General features: G+C 36.9%; 1 protein-coding gene across 1 annotated transcript in view; it reads left to right on the top strand.

The window, feature by feature from the left end:
• PTPN3 (protein tyrosine phosphatase non-receptor type 3) overlaps positions 1 to 18,307 on the top strand; it is a 224,870-nt gene extending 206,563 nt beyond the window's left edge. The window contains exons 25-27 of the mRNA XM_074987968.1: positions 3,084 to 3,229; positions 4,300 to 4,435; positions 9,396 to 18,307. Coding sequence (XP_074844069.1) covers positions 3,084 to 3,229; positions 4,300 to 4,435; positions 9,396 to 9,473 — 360 coding nt within the window. The 3' untranslated portion in view covers positions 9,474 to 18,307. The remainder of the gene's footprint in view (positions 1 to 3,083; positions 3,230 to 4,299; positions 4,436 to 9,395) is intronic.
• Positions 18,308 to 19,528: the final 1,221 nt, after the last annotated feature.

Raw genomic sequence — 19,528 nt, 5'->3', positions numbered from 1 at the left:
ACGAGTTAGAGCCATGAAGGATAACAAGACGACACACTATAAATATATTAAAAACGAGAGCCAGACCAAGGATACGGTAGGCCCACTGCTCAGTGAGGAGGAGGAAACAATAGCAGGAAACTTGGAAATGGCAGAGATGCTTAATGACTTCTTTGTTTCAGTCTTTGTCAACAAGTCTGATGAAGAAATGCCTAGAATAGAGAATGCTAGTGGAAAAGCGGTGGGTTTACAAGATAAAATAAAAAAAGAACAAGTTAAAAATTGCTTAGAAAAGTTAGATGTCTGCAAGTCAGTAGGACCTGATGAAATGAGTCTTCGAATACTCAAGGAGCTGAGAGAGAAGGTATCTGAGCCTTTAGCTATCATCTTTGAGAAGTCCTGGAAGTAGGGGGAGAGATTCCAGAAGACTGGAAAAGGGCAAATATAGTGCCCATCTATAAAAAAGGGAAATAAGGTCATATTTGATACCATGAAAAGATGTTTGTGTGACCACCCCATCAGAAAAAAATCATGTCAAACTTAAAATGGGACCTAATGTTAAAGCAGTGTGAACAAATGAGTAGCATTCATCTCAATTGAGTGTTAATGTTGAGCTTAATGATGAACATTTAAATGTCAGCAGAGTTAACTATTTCACTGTTCTAAAAATGTTGTGAAAAGAGGACTGACAATCTCCGTGAGTGGCATTTCATTTTAGCATGGTGATATATTAGCACAGGGGGAAATATCACAGTATAACAACTAGAAGAATCAAATTTAAAAAGCTGCATGTAATATGGACCAAAGCCATGTTATAAAACTAGTGTCTTCCAAATCGTGGCCCATGTCTATAGCTGTTTTCATGCAAATAAAGCAGATTTAGTCAGTCTTTGAAATGCATGTGCATGTGAAGATAATTGTATCACAAGGAGGAGTTGTTGTATGATGAGAAACAACAGGAAATTAAGAAACTGAAGTAGTTGCTAGTACATGGCTTCCCATTAATATAATTAAATGAAAAAGGGCCCTTTCTATAATAGATTTCCTCAGCTAAATACATTTTCATCATACAGAATGAAATGCTTGGAACAGGAAGTATAAATATAATTCATTCATAATTTTTCTATGCTATTAGTGTATGATATACGCCAATGTTAACTTTTTGAGACCACAGAACAGCAAACAATAATATTTTTTAATGCAGAACACCTATGGAAAAAACCAGCAATATATTCAGCAAAAACAAAATGAAATAATTTAATCAGGTATCATAGCAATGAAGAAGTAACATTGTGTCTGGTTTCAGTAACAGAAAATATAGACCATTAGTGTATTTTTTCCAAATGTTTGAGGCACACCTGCAAGTTGTTCATGGAACACCAGTGTTCCGCAAAGCATAGTTTGAGAAACACTGCTATGCATAACCTGTCTTCTTCATAGAAATAGTTAAGCTTTATATGTGCACATTTGCTATATCCTGACCAAATCCACAAACACACCTACTGCACATTATTTAACATTTCTCCTTTTTGTAACTGTAAATGATGTTTGACTATTAAAGGGAACACCAATTTAGAACTGGTTAGCAACCATATTGCCTTGTAGTGTAATCCCATTGAATCTCACAAAGCCAGATTTGCCTGGGATTAGTATTTGGAGAGAAGACGTGGATGATGAAGGTAGTGTTGATAATTTTGCAGGTAGCACTGCTCCATCAATGTCAGAACTGAACCAACATCCCAGGGTGGTGTGTTAGCAGATGCTGCTTCAGGTACCTTCTTTATAGACCATGTAAGCAATGGTCTATAATACTTAAGCTATGTCTATACTAGACAAAACAGACGACCGCTGATAAGCAATTTTAGTTATGCCAATTGCGTTGCTAAAATCAACTTAGCTGTAAACTATAATGGCTGTCTATGTGAAAGAAGGTTGATGGTAGCATTTCTCCCATCAGCCTTCCTTAATCCTTGCCACTTGTAAGGCATACCAGGGTCAACTTTGATCCTGGAAAGCACCATATCATGCATTCATGAAACAAAACCACAGGAGATCGACCCTGAGCTGGTCAATCTTCTGCGGCAGTGTAGACCTAGCCTTAGTCATTAAAGATCCTGTGGCCCTGTTTGCACAATGCAGGGGTGTTTAATTCTAGGTCCAGGCCAAATTTCAAATTCTGCCTGTAAATTTCTTTTGCCATTTCAGCAGGAATTTTCTGTTTTCTGATCTAAACTATTGCTTAACTATTGTGCATAGCTGTTGCAGTGTGTTACATCAGAGATGGTGCACTTCTTTGCTGGAATTAGGGTTCCCAAAGTATAGTTGGTAAAGAATGTGAAGTCTTTTGGGCTTAAAGGAGCTATGTATCGTAAATATGCTACAGTAAACTTTTCCATATCCAGCAGCCCTGGGATGAGGAGGTTGCCCCCTATGCAGTATTCTGGTTAACAGAGAGTCAACAGGCAGTGGTCAGTGCCCCTCCCTCCAGTAACAAAGTACAGATGTCTTCCCCCGACCCCCGCACTCCAGCGCTCGCTTCTGCTCAACCGCTACCCCTACCTTGTTGGTGGGATCAGCGTGGAGTTGCTTGAAGATGGCGACAGGGCAGCAGGGCAAGGGGGCTCACCTTGGTGGTCACTGGACGGGAGAGTGGAGGAGCCGCTGGCTGCATACATAGGCAGCACAGAGGGGCACAGGGCAGACACTGAGTGGGCCGGCCTTAAGGGGTGGGATGTTGCTCCATAATTCACAAACCCCAGCCATGACATGGCTTCTCACATTCCACCCCATGTCTGCTGCCCAGAGCTTCAGTTGTGAGTTATGCCACTTATTTGCATGTGCTGGTTACCCAAATGCTGGATAAAAAAGAGTTTAGTGTAGTATTAAACACGTTTATTTTTAAACTTTGTTTGCCAAGAATCAATTATTGTTTTGTTTCTAATAAGAAAACATTGTTAGAAAATCTTGCAGTCTGTTGTACAGCCTGTAGAGCCTTGAGCTGCCGAGGTAAGTTTATTATGAAACAAACTGCATTTAACGAATGAATGTAAGTAAAGCTGCTACACTACTGCATGAGATACGATGACACTACCATTGAATTTCAGACCAAGGAACAGCACACCATCACCCATCTCCAGTATGTTGCTTGGCCTGATCATGGTGTTCCTGATGACTCCAGGGACTTCTTGGAATTTGTGACCTGTATGAGGCCAAAGAGAGTGGAGAGCGAGCCGGTCCTTGTTCATTGCAGGTATTTTAAATGAAAGTTCATTACTTTGGGTGCAGTCCAAGAGATTTAGGATTCCAACTGCCCTCCGAATGGAAGTGTTGTTTTATACATTATTCAATAGTAGGCATCCTGCAAGGCAGCAAATTCCTTTAAAGAAATGTGAATCCAAAGGTAATTTGCCTGTTAGTCAGTGAGCACTCATCCAGTGGAGACAAAAGTTACAATATTGTTATGTTAAGGAGTTGAATTTAAGAACATGAGAACAGTCATACTGAGTCAGACCATAGGTCCACCAAGCCCACTATCCTGTCTTCCGGCAGTGGCCAATGCCAAGTGCCCCAGAGGGAATGAACAGAACCGGTAGTCATCAAGTGATCGATTCCTTGTTGCCCATTTCCAGTCTCTTGTAAACAGAGGCTAGGGACACCATCCCTGCCCATCCTGGCTAATAGCCATTGATGGACCCATCCTCCATTCATTTATCTAGCTGTTTTTTAAACTCTCCTATAGTTTTGGTCTTCACAACATTCTCCGGCAAGGACTTCCACAGGTTAACTGTGTATTTCTTTACTGTCCCCCTTCATGATTAAACTTCCTGGTTCAGTTGCTCAATTATGTGGCTATCTGATGTGAATAATGGTTGTTTAATGTAGTAATTCACTTTTTAATAGTCATATAATCAATTTGACCTCAAAACCATCAAAATCCTTTTTCTTCTATCCCTAAAAATCAATAGATCACTTCTTATTTTTACTTTTCAGTCTTGAGGTTGATTTTAATTAAAATCTACAGAACAATATATCATTTTTAACTCACAACAATTTTAAAGTCATTTACTGAAACATTTGGTTTTATATTTCTAGAATTTTCTTTTTATTTATGTAAAAATGCTTTTGTTCTTGCAGTTGTGTAGAGAAAATATTGCCCATGTTGTCCTGAAAATATACATTTTTATATTTTGACTTGTAAACTGTGTGGATTTTATTCCTAAATTAGATTAGAGTGTTGTAATGTTAAGTCTGTGATATGTATTCAGTGCAAGTCAGAGCCTCTTAATTTTATTTTTTGGGGGTGTCTCTTACATTTTGTAGTGCTGGAATAGGCCGTACTGGCGTACTGGTCACCATGGAAACAGCTATGTGCTTAATTGAAAGAAACCAACCTGTTTATCCACTGGATATTGTACGAAAAATGCGAGACCAGCGAGCTATGATGGTGCAAACATCAGTAAGTTAAGGAGAGGGAGTTCCTTGTGCATTATGCATGCTCTGTGTTTCATTACTAACATGAGAAACATGGGTGCTTCACATAACTTGATTTAGTTGTTTGCATGATTTTCCAATTATTTTTATATTGCATTAGCTGACCACATAAATTAACCTTATCAGTAAGGACAGTCCTGCTTGAGAGTTGTGTACGTCTATTATTGTAAATGTTTAAATTTATTTCTAACTTTGCCCTTTAAGGATGCCTCCATTTTTGTAATCCGCAAGTAATAAATTAGAATTAACGTTAAATCATATTTGTGTACATCTCTTATAAGAGATGCATGCATTCATTTAAAATAGAAATTAGTTTGTAAAATCCATCCTTAACAGAGGATGTGACTATCCTTAACAAGGGACATTGCAGAGAGCCTTTCATTTGGTGGGTGGTCGGGGGGACTAATAGAAAAAGAGATGATTTTTCAGATGTGATTTCAGTGACTTGTCTGGTGAAGATACTCTTTGCTGAAGGGAGAAGTTCTCACATTTGCATAATAAAACCACTTCCACGAGAGGTGGTAACTATGTCAAGTGGGAGACATTCTCCTACCACTATAGCTCTGTCCACACTGGTGTTTATGCTGGTGCAACTTAAGTCAGTCAGTGTGGTTTATTTACAATCCTGAGCAACATAAGATATGCCAACAAAAGCTGTAGAATAATGTGCCTTGGAAACGAGTACATTATTCTAATTCCATAACCTTAGGAAAAATTCAAATGGGACACACCAAATAAAAAAACAAAAACAAAACCTTGCCACCATTCCAGTTTTGAAGAGTTAAGGCTAAGAGTCCGAAGAATCCCTGGTTGACAGAGGGAAACGTAAGTAGCAGAGCACATACATAGGTGAAAGGAGTTAGTCCATGGAGAGTTTTAAAAATCAAGAAGCAGTTTTGAATGTTCTTTAGAAGTGAATAGGTTGCCATTGAAATCACTAAGGTGGAGGAGCATAGCTCCCACTTTCTTGAACAAGGGAATAGATTAATTATTGGTGACAAGATCTGGATGTCATTTGGAGTGAGAAGAATATGCTTGTTTCCAAGGCAACAACTGTTTTGAAATAGAGTAAAAGGATTTAAACCCACAAACATGACAGTTGATTTTGGCACTTTGTACTTCTTGGAATTTCAAAATTTATGACATAGAAAATGCCCGATAGTTCTTATTCAAATAAAGGAATGGGAAAGCTAACTGAGGAAGAGGTGTAACCGCTATTTAGTAATTAATTAATGACTTAGAGAGCTTGCTGTATGGTTCACTAGGGTTATTCTATTAGATCCAAAACAACTGTATTAAAAGAATGTTAAAATTACAAAGGGAATCCCATTTAAAATTAGGAAATGTCAGGATTAAGTTTGTCTGTGCAACCTTAATCTGCTCCCTTGGGCATATTTATTATGATAGTCTTCAATTACATGATTTTATATACTACTTTTTCTATGGGGTGCCTGCCACGTGCATTGCACGCTTCTTTTATTCTTCTCGTTTTGTCTGTGGTCCCAAGCACACCACTCAAATGTTGCTCTGACTGCCCAACTTCGAATTACCTTGTGTACATTATCGTTGCACACATTTGAGTGTTTCAGAAGCATCGATGTAATTATTTTCAAAATACCTCTGTAAAATTAGGTAGTAATATTATTCCCATTGGACAGATTGGGAACCAAAGCACAAAGAGGTGAAAAGCTAAAATTGTTGTGTTCGTTAACTTTAAGTACCTTTTTAAAAAGTGAGAAGTGCTTTCTCTCTCCTGAGGATTAAATAGTTGTTTTAGTTTTTCCTTCCCTTAGGTAGGAAGCACATGCCCAAATATTTCAAGTCAGTAATCAGGTTTCCCAGCCTGGAATTCTCCAAGGTCTAGCTTCAGTACAAGAAATTTTGGTAGAGATCTATAAAAGGAGCTAGGTGTGTAACAGCCACTTTAGGTGCCTGAATCCCAAATTGGGCCCCATTGGGTTTCATTAAATCCCCATTCAGTTGCTGCTAAACCATATAGGTGCCTAAAATTACTTGGTGTCTAAATTTTTAGAGCAAAAGTTGCTTAGGTCCATATGTTCCTGCGTCTGTGCATGCAAGCTGCAGCTCATCCAGACGCCAAGGCCACAGTGAGATGTGCAAATCAGGGGAAGACAATTCTTCCACTTAGCTGGCCTGCAAGGCCCACCCAGGTAAGCATACTTTGGAGCTTGCCTACCAAATCGGGCACCTTAAGCAATCCACACAAAGCAGTTAGCAGATGGGGATAAAGAAGGAGGATGACCTCTGCTGTAACTTTTAGTGCAATGTTTAGAGTACTCACCGGGGCTGTGGAAGACCTGGGTTCAAATACCTGAGGGAGACAAGGGATTTGAACTGATACCTGCCACCTCTGACCCTGCCCATTGGGCTCCAGGATACTTTTTGTGTCTTCTTCAGTCTCTCTGGCTGAAGTTGGGCCACTGGGACAATTTCAAAAGTAATGGGGTAAGTAGAGAGTCTGATTCTGCATTCTGGTGCTTACAGTACTCACCCTGGAGTTTGGGAGACTCAAGATCCAGTCTCTGTGCTCCAGTGACTTGTTGTAACGATGTAGCCACAGTGAACTAGCTTCAGCAGCAGAGACTGAAAGCCCCATGCACTTTGAATTCGTATAGCACTTCATGTGTTCAAAGCTGATGTGATCAAGTAGATACTGAGACAAAAGAGACAGCAGGCAGGTCACAGCAAGAGAAAAGATGTAGTGGAAAATATTCAGAAATGAGTAATTCTCTTGAGCTATTTGTAATTGTTTACATTAAAACTTTAGGGAGAGATTTAGTAGGGATTGTTAGGCAGCTTTGTAAGATGGAACTGTTAGCTAGATAACAAGCTAATGGATTTCCTCTAGTCCTAGTCTATAACTCCTGAGGAGGAAAAAGTTGCTATGCAGAGTCAGCCCATTAAAATCTTGAGACTGAATGGCAATACACATAGATGGTTTAGTGGTAAGTTAAAGAAGGGAATGAAGTCTTAAAAAATAGATTTGATGATGACTGCTATGCCCAGATTCATAATTTTTAAAAAATACTCATCTGCTTGAATGAGCAATAAGAAGGCAAGCATAGGCAATTGGGCAAAGAAAACAAGTATCCCTGTCAATATCATAGGAATCAATGAAAGAGCCAATATTATTTCTAAATAGGTTGCTTACAAAATAGAGTTAAGGAAGTAGTAAATCAGGGAGTTGAATATCACAGTTCACTTCTGCAAGCAATGACAAAATATGCAAATAACTAACAATGATGGAAAAGTCAAAGTAATTAACAAATATAAACAGAAGAGCAAGCATCAGACATAAGAAAAAACTGGTATTTGAGGTAAGAGTAGTTGATTTTAGAGTCAAGAGGAGGAAATCATGAACAATGAGCTGCAGAAAGTAAATTTGCATTGCCAAGATTTCCTGTTAATTTTAGACAATTTGAAAAAGCACGGGCATGGGGGGAAATTTCCCCATCAGGTAAAGTATAACGATAACATTGAAAACTGAGGCCTGAATGCAGCTTCTGGACCTTTGCTCCTCAGGCTGGAAGGGGAGCTGCAAGCAGTGCTAAACCTCAAAGATTTTTTTAGGAAGGACGGTGGGGGATTATATGAGCTACTACCAAACAGCCCAATGCAATTTTCATGAGAATGTAGGGCAGATGGATTAAAAAAAAAAAATGGAAAAATGTCCCAAAATGAAGAAGTTGACACCTGCTCACCTTCTGAAACCTAAAATCCACTGGGCATATTACATTTGAGTTTTTGAAGGGAGTTTTTGTTTTGGATACTTGTATCCCTTTTTAAGAAAGCAAAAATACGTGCCCTTTGGTCTCACTTTCTAATGCTGCTACAAAGCTGTCTTGCATTTTTATTGTGATGTCATATTCTTATTAACCATACATATTTGCTTCAGGCTAGGTTCATTTTCAAACTTATATGGTTCCAGTTGTTAAGCGCGGGATGTGTCATTACCACTTCAGAAAGGTAGTCCAATATTTTAATGAATGTCTGGTATAGAACACAGAATTTTGGAAAAAAGTAAAAATTTGTTTAATGGTCTGGTTCTTAGGTGCTCTCTAAGAGTTAAAAATAATCTCATTTGTAAAGTACTTCATTATAAAAACATTCCAAAGTACTCAAAATGTTGGGGTAATGAGGTAAAATGAGTGAGTGTTGTAGATCAAAGGTTTCTACCTTGTCCATTTTTTGTTCTGAAAGGAGAAAATTGGTACATTAATTCCAACTGTGCAGCAGTGTTGGTATAGTTTGGCAGGTCATACCCCTAGTGTAAACATTTTCAATAAAAACATAAAGTGCATCCCTATCCTTCCATTTGTTAAATTGGGAGAGTGTTTAACGTATTCCCCTTATTGTAATTTACAAGCTTTGAAGATTCAAGTGATATATATTAAGGGATGGATAAAATCATTATCATTGACGTTAAATTAATATGAGTGCAAGATACAGCATAGATAAAAATATATGAAAGAAAGTAATTGGAACAAATTAGTTTCCATTCAAATGACCATTTGGGCTATGGAAACAGATACATAAATGTTGATTTTCCTCCTGATTAAATCTTGCCTCTTAGTTGTTTGTACATTGTAACAATTAAAGTTACCAGGAGACTTATGCTTACATCTTTGATCAAAAATTGCACCATAAAATGTTTGGCCTTTACTGAAGTGTAAATGCTGCACATATCTTCACTGAGTGGGGCCATTTTTTTTTTTTTTATTTTCTCTCTCTTTGTATCTCTCCCCTTCTCCTGCATATTTCTGTGCTACAGGTAGCAGTAATTGAAGGTAATGTATAATGTTCAGTTAGAATTCAGTACCACACTATAATCAATAGCTTATTACTGACATGAGTGACCATTAATATGTTTACTCCTTTCTTTCTTTCTTTCTTTCTTTGTACAGAGTCAGTACAAGTTCGTGTGTGAAGCTATTCTTCGTGTTTATAAAGAAGGATTGGTCCGACCACTTGATTCCAGTTAGTACAGCTGTGAAAGGATTAATATCTTCTTCCTAAAAACACCAGCTGTCATAAAGCAGGGGGTCTCATTTCCGTGAGTGATTAGAGAATTCATCACAAGCCCATGGGAAGTCAGATGAGCCCATTAGAACTGTGGCACTTTAAATTTCTGTGGAAGATTACTGAATCATGTGCAGCATATAGAAGACGTGTATATATGTATATGAGAGCTGTTGTGCATTATATGCAATATACATTCTGAAAAGAAATAACCAAGGAAACCTTAGTATGTAACATGCACCTTTTAATGCTATAAAAACGAGCTTTCCCTGAGAAATTATTTTACCTGTAGTGCTTAACATTCTAAAACATAAAAGGAAAACAGGCAGTATTAATAAAAAGCGTCCCACTTAATGACGTGTTGAGTGTCTTCATCTCCCATTGAGATCCATGGGATTTGAATGTTCAACACCTTGCAAGATTGGTACCAGAATACTGACATACAGGGCAGAGTTAGCTACGCTATTTGTTTTATAGAGGTTTGTCAAACCTTTTGCATAAATATAATGCTAAGACCCAAACCTTAAACATGTCCATCAAGACCTGGAGCAACTACAGAATTAGTTCCCATCAATCCTATTGGAAGTACACCAGTTATACTAATAAATTTTTCATAAATCAAACATAGCATTCCTGACATGCAAACTAATGCTGCTTTGCCGGTTTTATTGAGATCTTCTAAACTTTGCGGGGTTTTTTTTTCCATTTTTCTTGACTTTTCAATAGTTCACCTATTTCCTCATACCTCTTCTGTTCTACTTGTTTGCACCCTCATGAGACGTTTCCTGTTTTATATTTAGTTTTACTATGTTTACTATGTTTTCTTGTATTTTTTCTCTTTATGGCTGAAAGCATTTAAAGTGAATGTTTGAATCTCATTAATCTTTGTATCCCAGTATGTTTGTTTAGCTCTCACATGCAAGAGTGGACTAGTGTTGCACACCAACTGCTTTGGCCTACTATAAATGCGAACTGGCCCAATCCAGTAATGGGAAAAAATTACTACTGAACCTATTAAACACATTGCTGCTGACTCCAGGTGTATAACTTGCAAGAATGCGTAAGTTACTAAAAGTTCAGGTGATAAAACATTGACTTCAGTGACATTCAATAGAAATCTTATTCTAATTCAGTGAAATGCAGTAGTGTGAGGTGCCGATTTTTCATGTTTCTTTCCTTTGTGTAAATGCAATTAAGTTCATATGAAGACTTCTGTGTGAAGAGAGAGAGAATTTGTACATTGCTAAATAATTCACCATAAGGTACAATGGTCTCTGTTTCATTTCAAAGGGGAGAATTGGACTTTCTGAACAATATAACCACAATTGCACAACATTAATTTATTCTCAATACACTTTTTGATTATCCTAGCTAATTCTGTATGTTTGAATAGTGTGTATAATTTTAAAGAAAATGTTCTGTGGGATTGTATATAATTCTGTTATTTAAAGACTCATGCTAAGTGACGAAGTTGTCTAAATATGTATTGAATATATGTCAGATGTTTATATGTGTAGAAAAAATCTAATTTTCTCCTTATATACACACCCACCCACCCACCTACATACATTTTAGAGATATAATTTATATTATGAATGCTATAATATAACAGATTATTTTATAGACGCTACCACCCCTGGATATGCTGCAATCTGCAATAACCTCTGAAAGATTTTTTTTCAGAAGATTGTTTGAAACCAGGTGTAGACAATTCCAGATCACTCACCCTTCTGTTCTGAGGTTGGTTCATTCTTGGAGATTACATCATCAGGCGTTGTTGGTGGGGAAGAGCTTTTTGGTACTTTCCGTTTGTTCTGACTAGCATGATCATCTTGACAAAAGTGGTTATGTGGCAGTCTAGTTAACAATCACTCCCAGGAGGTTTCCTTTTACTATGTCTTTGTTCTTCTTTGGACCCATTCAACACTTTCAGAAGTAACACAGCCTCCATCCCCACCCTCATGCTCCAGGTCCTTTAGAAGTGCTGCTTTACAGTTTACCTCACTGGCAATTAATAGTGTGACAGGAACCAGAAAAGAAGTGAAGAAAAGACCATAAGAGAAGAGTATGAGAGCAGTTAGAGGACCCCTGTGTGGTGTATACATTTGATCCCTTAAAATATTCTTTTATTTTTAGCCTATTTGTGTTACAGGAGCTTAATGTATTTCTGCTATTACTCATGCTCCTCTTTATTGCCTTAAGCAATAAAGAATTTACCAAAATGCAGTGTGTTTCTTCCAGTACATAACTCCAACATCTTCCAGCTGTGCTAAACAGCTTGCTTTATATGTTCATGTATGCATTTAAGAGTATAATCAGAATTTGCGATATGAAGCTTTTGCTTTTTGGTTTGGTAGATCTAGAGAAAATAGTGTATTTTATTTTGAATTTAATTAATTAATACTTGGATTCTCAGAAAACCTTCAAGGCACTGATATCTGCTGTAGCATTAACTTGAAATAGCCATTTCAAAAGACAGTTTGATCATTTTTGTAATTAGTCTATACTTTCTAAGATCAAAGAGAAAATATTAATTTGAAAACTGACCAGTATTTTGTCTACTTGTATTTCATAGTCTTGCTGGGTTTTGCGCATGTACAGTGAGCCTTTCTTTTTCTTTCTTTCTTTTCCAAAAAATGCCCAACATGGGCCTTGAGAGAATGAATGCTTTTCTTCCTTCCTTCTATCAAATAATGTGTGGTGGTTTGCGCTGCGTTATAGAAACCTTAAAATTTGATCTTGCAACAGAAGCATAATAAGTGGAAAGGTCTTTTCAATTCTGGTGTTTTTTTGCAATTGTATAAACTTTAGCAGGATGTGTGAGTAATTATTTATGTGCATGATTGTTACTTGATAATTAGTACAAGAGAAACTCTTAACCCCTAAAACACTTACCTTCCAGGGTAAGAGTAGTCAAGTAAAAGGACATGCTGTGAAATCAAGAGTCCATATACAGCAGCACAAGCATGCTTATCTCATTTTTTCTTGCTTGTACCCAGTGAATTAATTAATAGTATAGTACTCAAATTTCATAGCTTGGAAAAAAAATAGGCCTTCTGTATTCTTTCCCAGCAGGAAAAATACTAATCCTTATTCTTCTGAAGTTAGGTAACATTTAAACCAGAGTAGCTTTATATTTGCTACTCAGGTAGATCAAAATGCCTCTTACAAGTGTCCTCCAGAATGTTGTCAAAAGAGCATTACAGAGCCCTATATGTTTCATAGCTGTGGTAAGAGTGGCAGATTTTATTATATTTTGAAAATAAAAGTGGTGCCATAAACCCAAGTTTGCCTTTAGTACATTGTCTAATCCAGATAAAACGCAACCAGAAAGAAAAGAGAGCTGAGATTATATGCTTGTTGTGTAGTACTAGTTGTTATGATCATCATCATCATCAAACCACCACCACCATAGGCTCAGCACCCATTGATGTCCAATGCCTCCCTCACTGTTTCCTTCCATCTTTCCCTGTCCAGTGCAGAGTGGGTTAGTTTCTGTAGTTTCTGTCATCTATCCATTCTCTGTGGTAGTACTAGTTAGGCAGACCATAAATATACCATATTGCACTTGTGGGGGTTGTGCCAAAAATTCCCCATAACTTCTTCAATTTTGTTTGCAGTGTCCTTTCCATTGGAGTTTTATACTTAGTCGTTATGTCTAATATGTATATTAATTCTTCAGCAATATATTTGATTATATTTCTCATTTCTTTTACTGTACAGCTAACTTTTGGTTCTATGAAATATTCAGTAAATTATTTGGAAAGAACAGTAATGCTGGAACAATATTGAACTGTATGTTTGTTTTCTTCCAAAAGTAATTTAAATAGCCAACAACAAAAAATTGCAGTCATAGTAGGTAGTGTCCTTATGTGTTACATGAAAATGTTTAAATAAAATACGTGTCCACTAACTAAAAACCCTACCTTAAAGGCCTGCTGGGTTCACACTTGATCAATTTGAAAAATAATCAAAATACTGCAACTAAAACATTCATATAATCCTTCTCAGATTTTCCTAATGATGGTGGTGTTCTCAAACATCCTTAAAGAAAGCAGTTAGAGGCAAATTTATTTTGTTCGTTCACATAAAGCATGTCTAGAAATAATTTGCATCGGGAAGTACTTATGTTTCCATTTGTGTAATACTACTATTACTCTAATTGTTTAAAAGCTTTTATTAATTCAAACTATATAGAAGGTAAAGTTGTTTCATTAAACTCTTTTGTTCAAAGCGAATTGAAAGCCAAGTAAGTGATTAATTCATTATTTGAAACAAATGTTTTGATTAACTGTGTTCTCTTGCATGTCGGATCTGACACTGATAGTGTTAAACCATCTCAGATGACTGTCTAATAGTAGCATTATATTAATTGACTAAACATGATAATTTAATGCTATAGGACTGAGTTCAAAATTCAACGTATTTCTTTTTTTTTGGTCATGTAGTTGCCTGGTACATACATCCAGGTTCCTACTCTGACTCCTGCGCCGCCCCACCCAAACCCTTTCCTGAGCCCCCTGTACTCCACCCCACCCTTCTGCCCTTAGTCCCTTCTTTCTCAGGAGGTAGGATAAGGTGGGGGCAATAGAACACCCTGTAAGAGACTTAAGTTACTTTCACGCCTGCCTTCACAGCATAGGTTGATTGAGAGTTATGGAAAGAAGCACCTCCTTATGTCATCTTTTAAACCTGCCATCTGTTAATTTAATTAGGTGATTCTTGGCACTTATGTTATATGAAGGGATAAATAACACTTCCTTATTCACTTTCTCCACCGTGGTAATGATTTTATAGACCTCTACTACATCTCTCATCCTTCGTCACCTCTTTCATAAGATGAACCATCCCAGTCTTTTTAATCTCTTCTTGGATTTATTTAGTGGATTTATGATACTTTTCTGTCCTACTATCACATTACTAATGGTTCCTAGTATTGTGTTAGCTTTTTTTTTTTTTGCCCATTACGCAAGTGTTTTCAGACCTGTCCATCATGACTGCAAGAACTCATTCTTGAACAGTAACAGCTAATTTAAAATCCTTATTTTTTATGTACAATTGGGCTTATTTTTTCCCACCATGAACTATTTCACATTTATTTTCATTGAAGTTTGCCTGCCTTCCTCCCGGTCCCCAGTTTTGCGAGGTCCTGTTGTAATGCTTTGCAGTCAGCTTTGGTCTTCTTTTGAGTCTTATCTACATACTTTGTCACTCACTCTTACCCCTTTTCTATATTATTTATGAATATGTTGAATAGCACAGGTCACAGTACAGATCCTTGAGGGATCCCTCTGTTTATCTCTCTGATGTGTAAATTGGCCATTTATTCTTAACTTTTGTTGCCTATCTTTTAACCAGTTATTGGTTCGTGAGAGCACCCTCTCTCTAATCCTGTGACTTGTGTTGGAGTTTGTCAAAGCTTTTCATTTCTGAAAGTCCAGTACACTGTTATCAACTGGATCACCCTTGTTCACGTGTTTCTTGACTCCCTCAAAGAATCATCGTGTCTGATAATTATGTTCTTTAGTACAGTTTCAACTAGTTCTCCTGGTACTGAAGTTAGACATACTGTCCTGTAATTGCGAGGATCACTTGTAGAGCCTTTTTAAAAAATCTGTATTACGTTAAGTATGCTCTAGTAATCTAGTACAGAGGCTGATTTGAGTAATAAGTTACATAGTGCAGTTGGCAACTGCAATTTCATATACAAGTTCCTTCAGAACTCTTGGATGAATTCCGTCTGGTTCTATTGAGGTATTACTGTTCCATTTATAAACTTGTTACAAAACCACCTCTGTTAACACCTCAGTCAGGGGCAATTTCTTTAGACTAGTCACTTTAAAAAATGGTTCATGTGGGAATCTTTCACATCTAAGCAATCAAGACTAATGCAAAGAATTAAATTAGTTTTTGTGAAATGGCGTGGTCTTCCTTTAGTGCTCCTTCAGTTCTTTGATCATCCAATGTCCCCACTCATTGTTTGCAGACTTCCTACTTCAAATGTGCTTAAAAATGACAATAGAGTATCCACAAGCAATGGGATTTGCCATATATCAAAGATGTGAACTTTTTGCAATAAACAAATTTTAGCTGATTATGTAGTACGCTGGTGTGCTTTGTTTTTCTTACTGGAAATACTAGTTCAGGAAGTTGAAGGCAAATATACGTTATGATTATGCGCCATCCATTTTGTACAGTTTTTTGTATCTACATATGATAATTCAGAACACCTAAAACATGGAGAATTTTGCAATTGAACAAACTTTTTTTTTTTTTAAATGTTAAGAAAGCTTTTAACTCAAAGTGTACTTGTGAACTGCTCTGTAGTAAGATACAGAAAAGGCAGGGGAGATGTGTACTGTAAGAATTCACTGAATTCCAGAAAATGGTAGCCATTTGTGCCACATGTTTTATTTATAATATAGTAAAGGCTGCATTAATAACTCGCCAAAGAGATACAAGGTAAACTGTACTTTAATGACTGTCGGGAGTGGGGCGGAATATTGTGCTTACACCCTTTTGTGTTTTGCTTAAGACTGGTTTTGCTTGAGACTTCTTGGAGGGATCTCAGATTATCTTTTTTTATGAGCTGCTTCAGCTGAACTGAAGGGATGATGTGGTGAATCTTCCTTTATCCACAATATTAATCAATCATATAAGTTAAATATGTTTTGACATAAGCAGCAAGAGATTCACCAAAATTCCCTTTCACTTTTCAGTTCCTCAAATTTTACTATCTTCATTCTAGTGATGTAGTCATTTCCGTAGTCCTCCAGTCATCATTGGTTCTGTCTACAGACATTTTTTTCAATATTCCCAATTAAAACTAATTCAGCTTTAGCAGTGTTAGCAGCACTAGTACCTCCTGTTTATATTTGCTGCAAGAAGCATTAGATTGTCCTCAAGTTTTGCCTACATTAGAATACTAAGCATTTGAATTTCACAGAATCATAGGTCTGGAAGGGACCTCAGGAGGTCATCTAGTCCAGCCCCCTGCTTCAAGCAGGATCAACCCCACTAAGTCATCCCAACATCGAATGATCAGAACAAATTCTTTGAAAAGAAAAGTTTTAAAACATGATAAAAAGTGAAAAAGAGTATAAGTCCAATATTTTTATTTTACTTTATGATGTTTTTGTGAGCATTATATTTATGGGTTTGACTGGATACCAATTTTCCTACTTAATAGAAAGCCCTGTTCATCATGTTTTTCTTACTGAAGTTGACCTATGAAGGATATAGTAAATTGGACTTCTATCGTTTGTGGCTTAACAGTGTGGTTATTTTATAAAAATAATTTAAAAAAACTGGACGTTGTATTTCTTCAAAAAAAGGTTTATTATGGATTTCTGTTTATTTTTACGTTGTGGATTTCTTGGTAAGTACATAGGGTCTAAAGGACTAGTAAAAGTCATTACACCATATATGTTGAGAACATGAGATTGTTAGCCAGAGAGCTGCCTACCACACAATATCAATGAGCATTTTGGGGAAAGGATGTCTTGGCTAAATACTCAGTCTTCATCCTTCAATGCAGGTGGAACGGCTCTCAGCACACGTGCTCTCAAACCTTCGAGAACTCCTCTTGAAAAGAACTGATTTAACATCCCTGATATTTCTAATGTTTTTGATGGGAAGGGAGCAGCCCACTCCTTCAGGTGTTCAAGTGAGCGAACGTTATTTATTTAAAATCATTTGTAGACCACCTTCAAGTTTTACAGGGAGAAATCAGTTTGCATTCTATGCAACTGACTAGAACCTGTCTGTGAAAGAAAGTTTAAAGTACCCTGAATGTCAGATTTAATTTTCCTCTAGTAAGTGATAGTGGTTATTTTGCCAAATGGTTATCATTAGTCAGTGCCCATCCTTCTGATTCAAGGCTTAATTTATTTGAACGATGGTCCATTTTAAATTTGTTCTTTTCCTAATTTGCAATAAAAATTGAGTTACTGTCAAGAGGAGAGGAGTTAGTATACACACTCAAATATGAATATCAAATCCAGGTTTCACAAAATGAAAGGCAAAACATAATACGTGTATTCCAGATTTCTGTAGTGAGTAGTAACTATAACTTGTTTCTGCACTTTTTCTATGTAACATTAAGAGGAGTGGGAGAGAAAAAGAGAAGAAAAATAGAGCAGCAGATGATCTTATCAAAGCTTTAATATATAATAAGTATACTTAACAATAAATGTGTTATTAAAAATTGGCCTTTGTTTTTTTTGACATGTCCTGTTCTCTCTCTCATTGTGGAGGGGGGAAGAAAGAAAAGATTTGGGAAGCCAAAATTTGGCAAGCAACTTCAAAAGTTTCCATTATTTCAATGAATAAATTTATATTTTTTTACATATGTGTAGGTAGAGTTTTTAATGTAAGATGTAGACAAAGTATGTAAATAGTACACTGTTAATGATTCCACCTATTTTGTGTGTATGCCACTGGCTAATGTTCTCCTGGGATCCTAGCTGTCAGTGCATAAATGGACTAACAGATCTGATGTGTTGGTGCAGGGAGAGGGGGAAAGGAGATAATTCTGTATCCTTAAGTGTGCTTGTCTTTTAAATCATTAAAATGTAAATTGATGTTAATATTTCAAAGCTTAATTTATTGTTCAAAATATAGACACACTTCTTGAAATGAATGTAACATTTTCTTTTTTATTTTTATAGGCATTAATATTGGTTATTGTTTCCAGTATATTTTCTTTGGGTTATTGGGGTTGTTCTGAACACAATATTATGGCCACCACTGATGTTATTTGTTAAAGGCTATTGGTGAAATAAAGTGTTTTGGATTAGCCTTTTGTAGTCATTTTGTTCAAGAAAAAACATCCTGAGAAGTACTCTGAAAGCATAGGTTCCTGACTTTTTTCTGTGATTGAACCTTTGTGGAAACTGAATATGGTTGTGGCATATATTATAGAGTGGGGAGACCCCTCAACCCTTCAAATGAGTCTCACTAACACCTGGCAAATCCATTTGTGCAGATATGGATGCAGATACAAATTTTGATTTGAGAACCCTGTTTATTTGAGGATATCTTTGTCCATATCCGTGGGTATTTTCAGATGTGGAGAGCAGCAGATTATTTTTGCAGCTGCAGATACTAATTTTATACCCTCGCAGGGCCTTAGCTAGGTCTCAGTTCTTTTCAGAAGGGTCCAAATCCAGTGAGTTCTCATCTCCATGCCTGTGCAATCATTTATCTTTCTATTATGTCCACCAGGTTGCCAATTAGTATTAATTATGTTGTAGCTGCTACCAACAGGACTAAATAAAGCACGTTACTCCTCATACCCACTGAATTGTCAGTTGCTAATTCCCAGTTTACATCAACATTCCCTCTAATCTTTTCCTTCCATATCCAGAATAAATGTTTTGTGTGCACTGAGGCATGTGTGACTGCATCACCAGCAGAAACAAAAAGTTAGCTGTGGGTGCTCTACTAATGAGCTGGGTGGCATTTGAAGCTCCCCTGAGTGGCTGCCAAAGTACACAGCTAACAGGGAACACTGGTGTGCACTAGGAAATTATGTTATAATTACATCACTGGGGGGGTGAAAAATCTACACCCCTGAAGAACACAATTAAACCAACCTAACCCCTGGTGTAGACAGGAGAGGCAGAGTATCTACAGCAACAGGAGAATCACTCACATTGGCGTATTGGCATATTCACTGAAGTGCTGCAGGAGTGCAACTGCCTTTCTGCAGCATTTGAAGTATAGACAAGCCCTAACCATTTTGGTTATGTTTGAACACATGACTTTTGGTGTCCATGTTTACCCCCTAAACATATACCTTGAGTATTCATAGTCTTTCTGAGTGTGCTAATAAAATTGCATAATTAATTGCTAAAATTTGTAAACACAAAGCTGTTTATTGTCCTTTCCATGACTCCTATAGTCATTGATGGTTAATGCACATACAATTAATCAACCATATGTTTGTTCAAAATTAATTTGGATATAAATGTGTGTTCCCCTTCTGACTTTATAAGTGGAAAAAAATATGCAGCTT

This window comes from Carettochelys insculpta, chromosome 2, assembly GCF_033958435.1.
Source record: "Carettochelys insculpta isolate YL-2023 chromosome 2, ASM3395843v1, whole genome shotgun sequence".
Taxonomy (NCBI): Eukaryota; Metazoa; Chordata; order Testudines; family Carettochelyidae; genus Carettochelys; species Carettochelys insculpta.
This window is presented reverse-complemented; position numbering and strand designations above follow the sequence as displayed.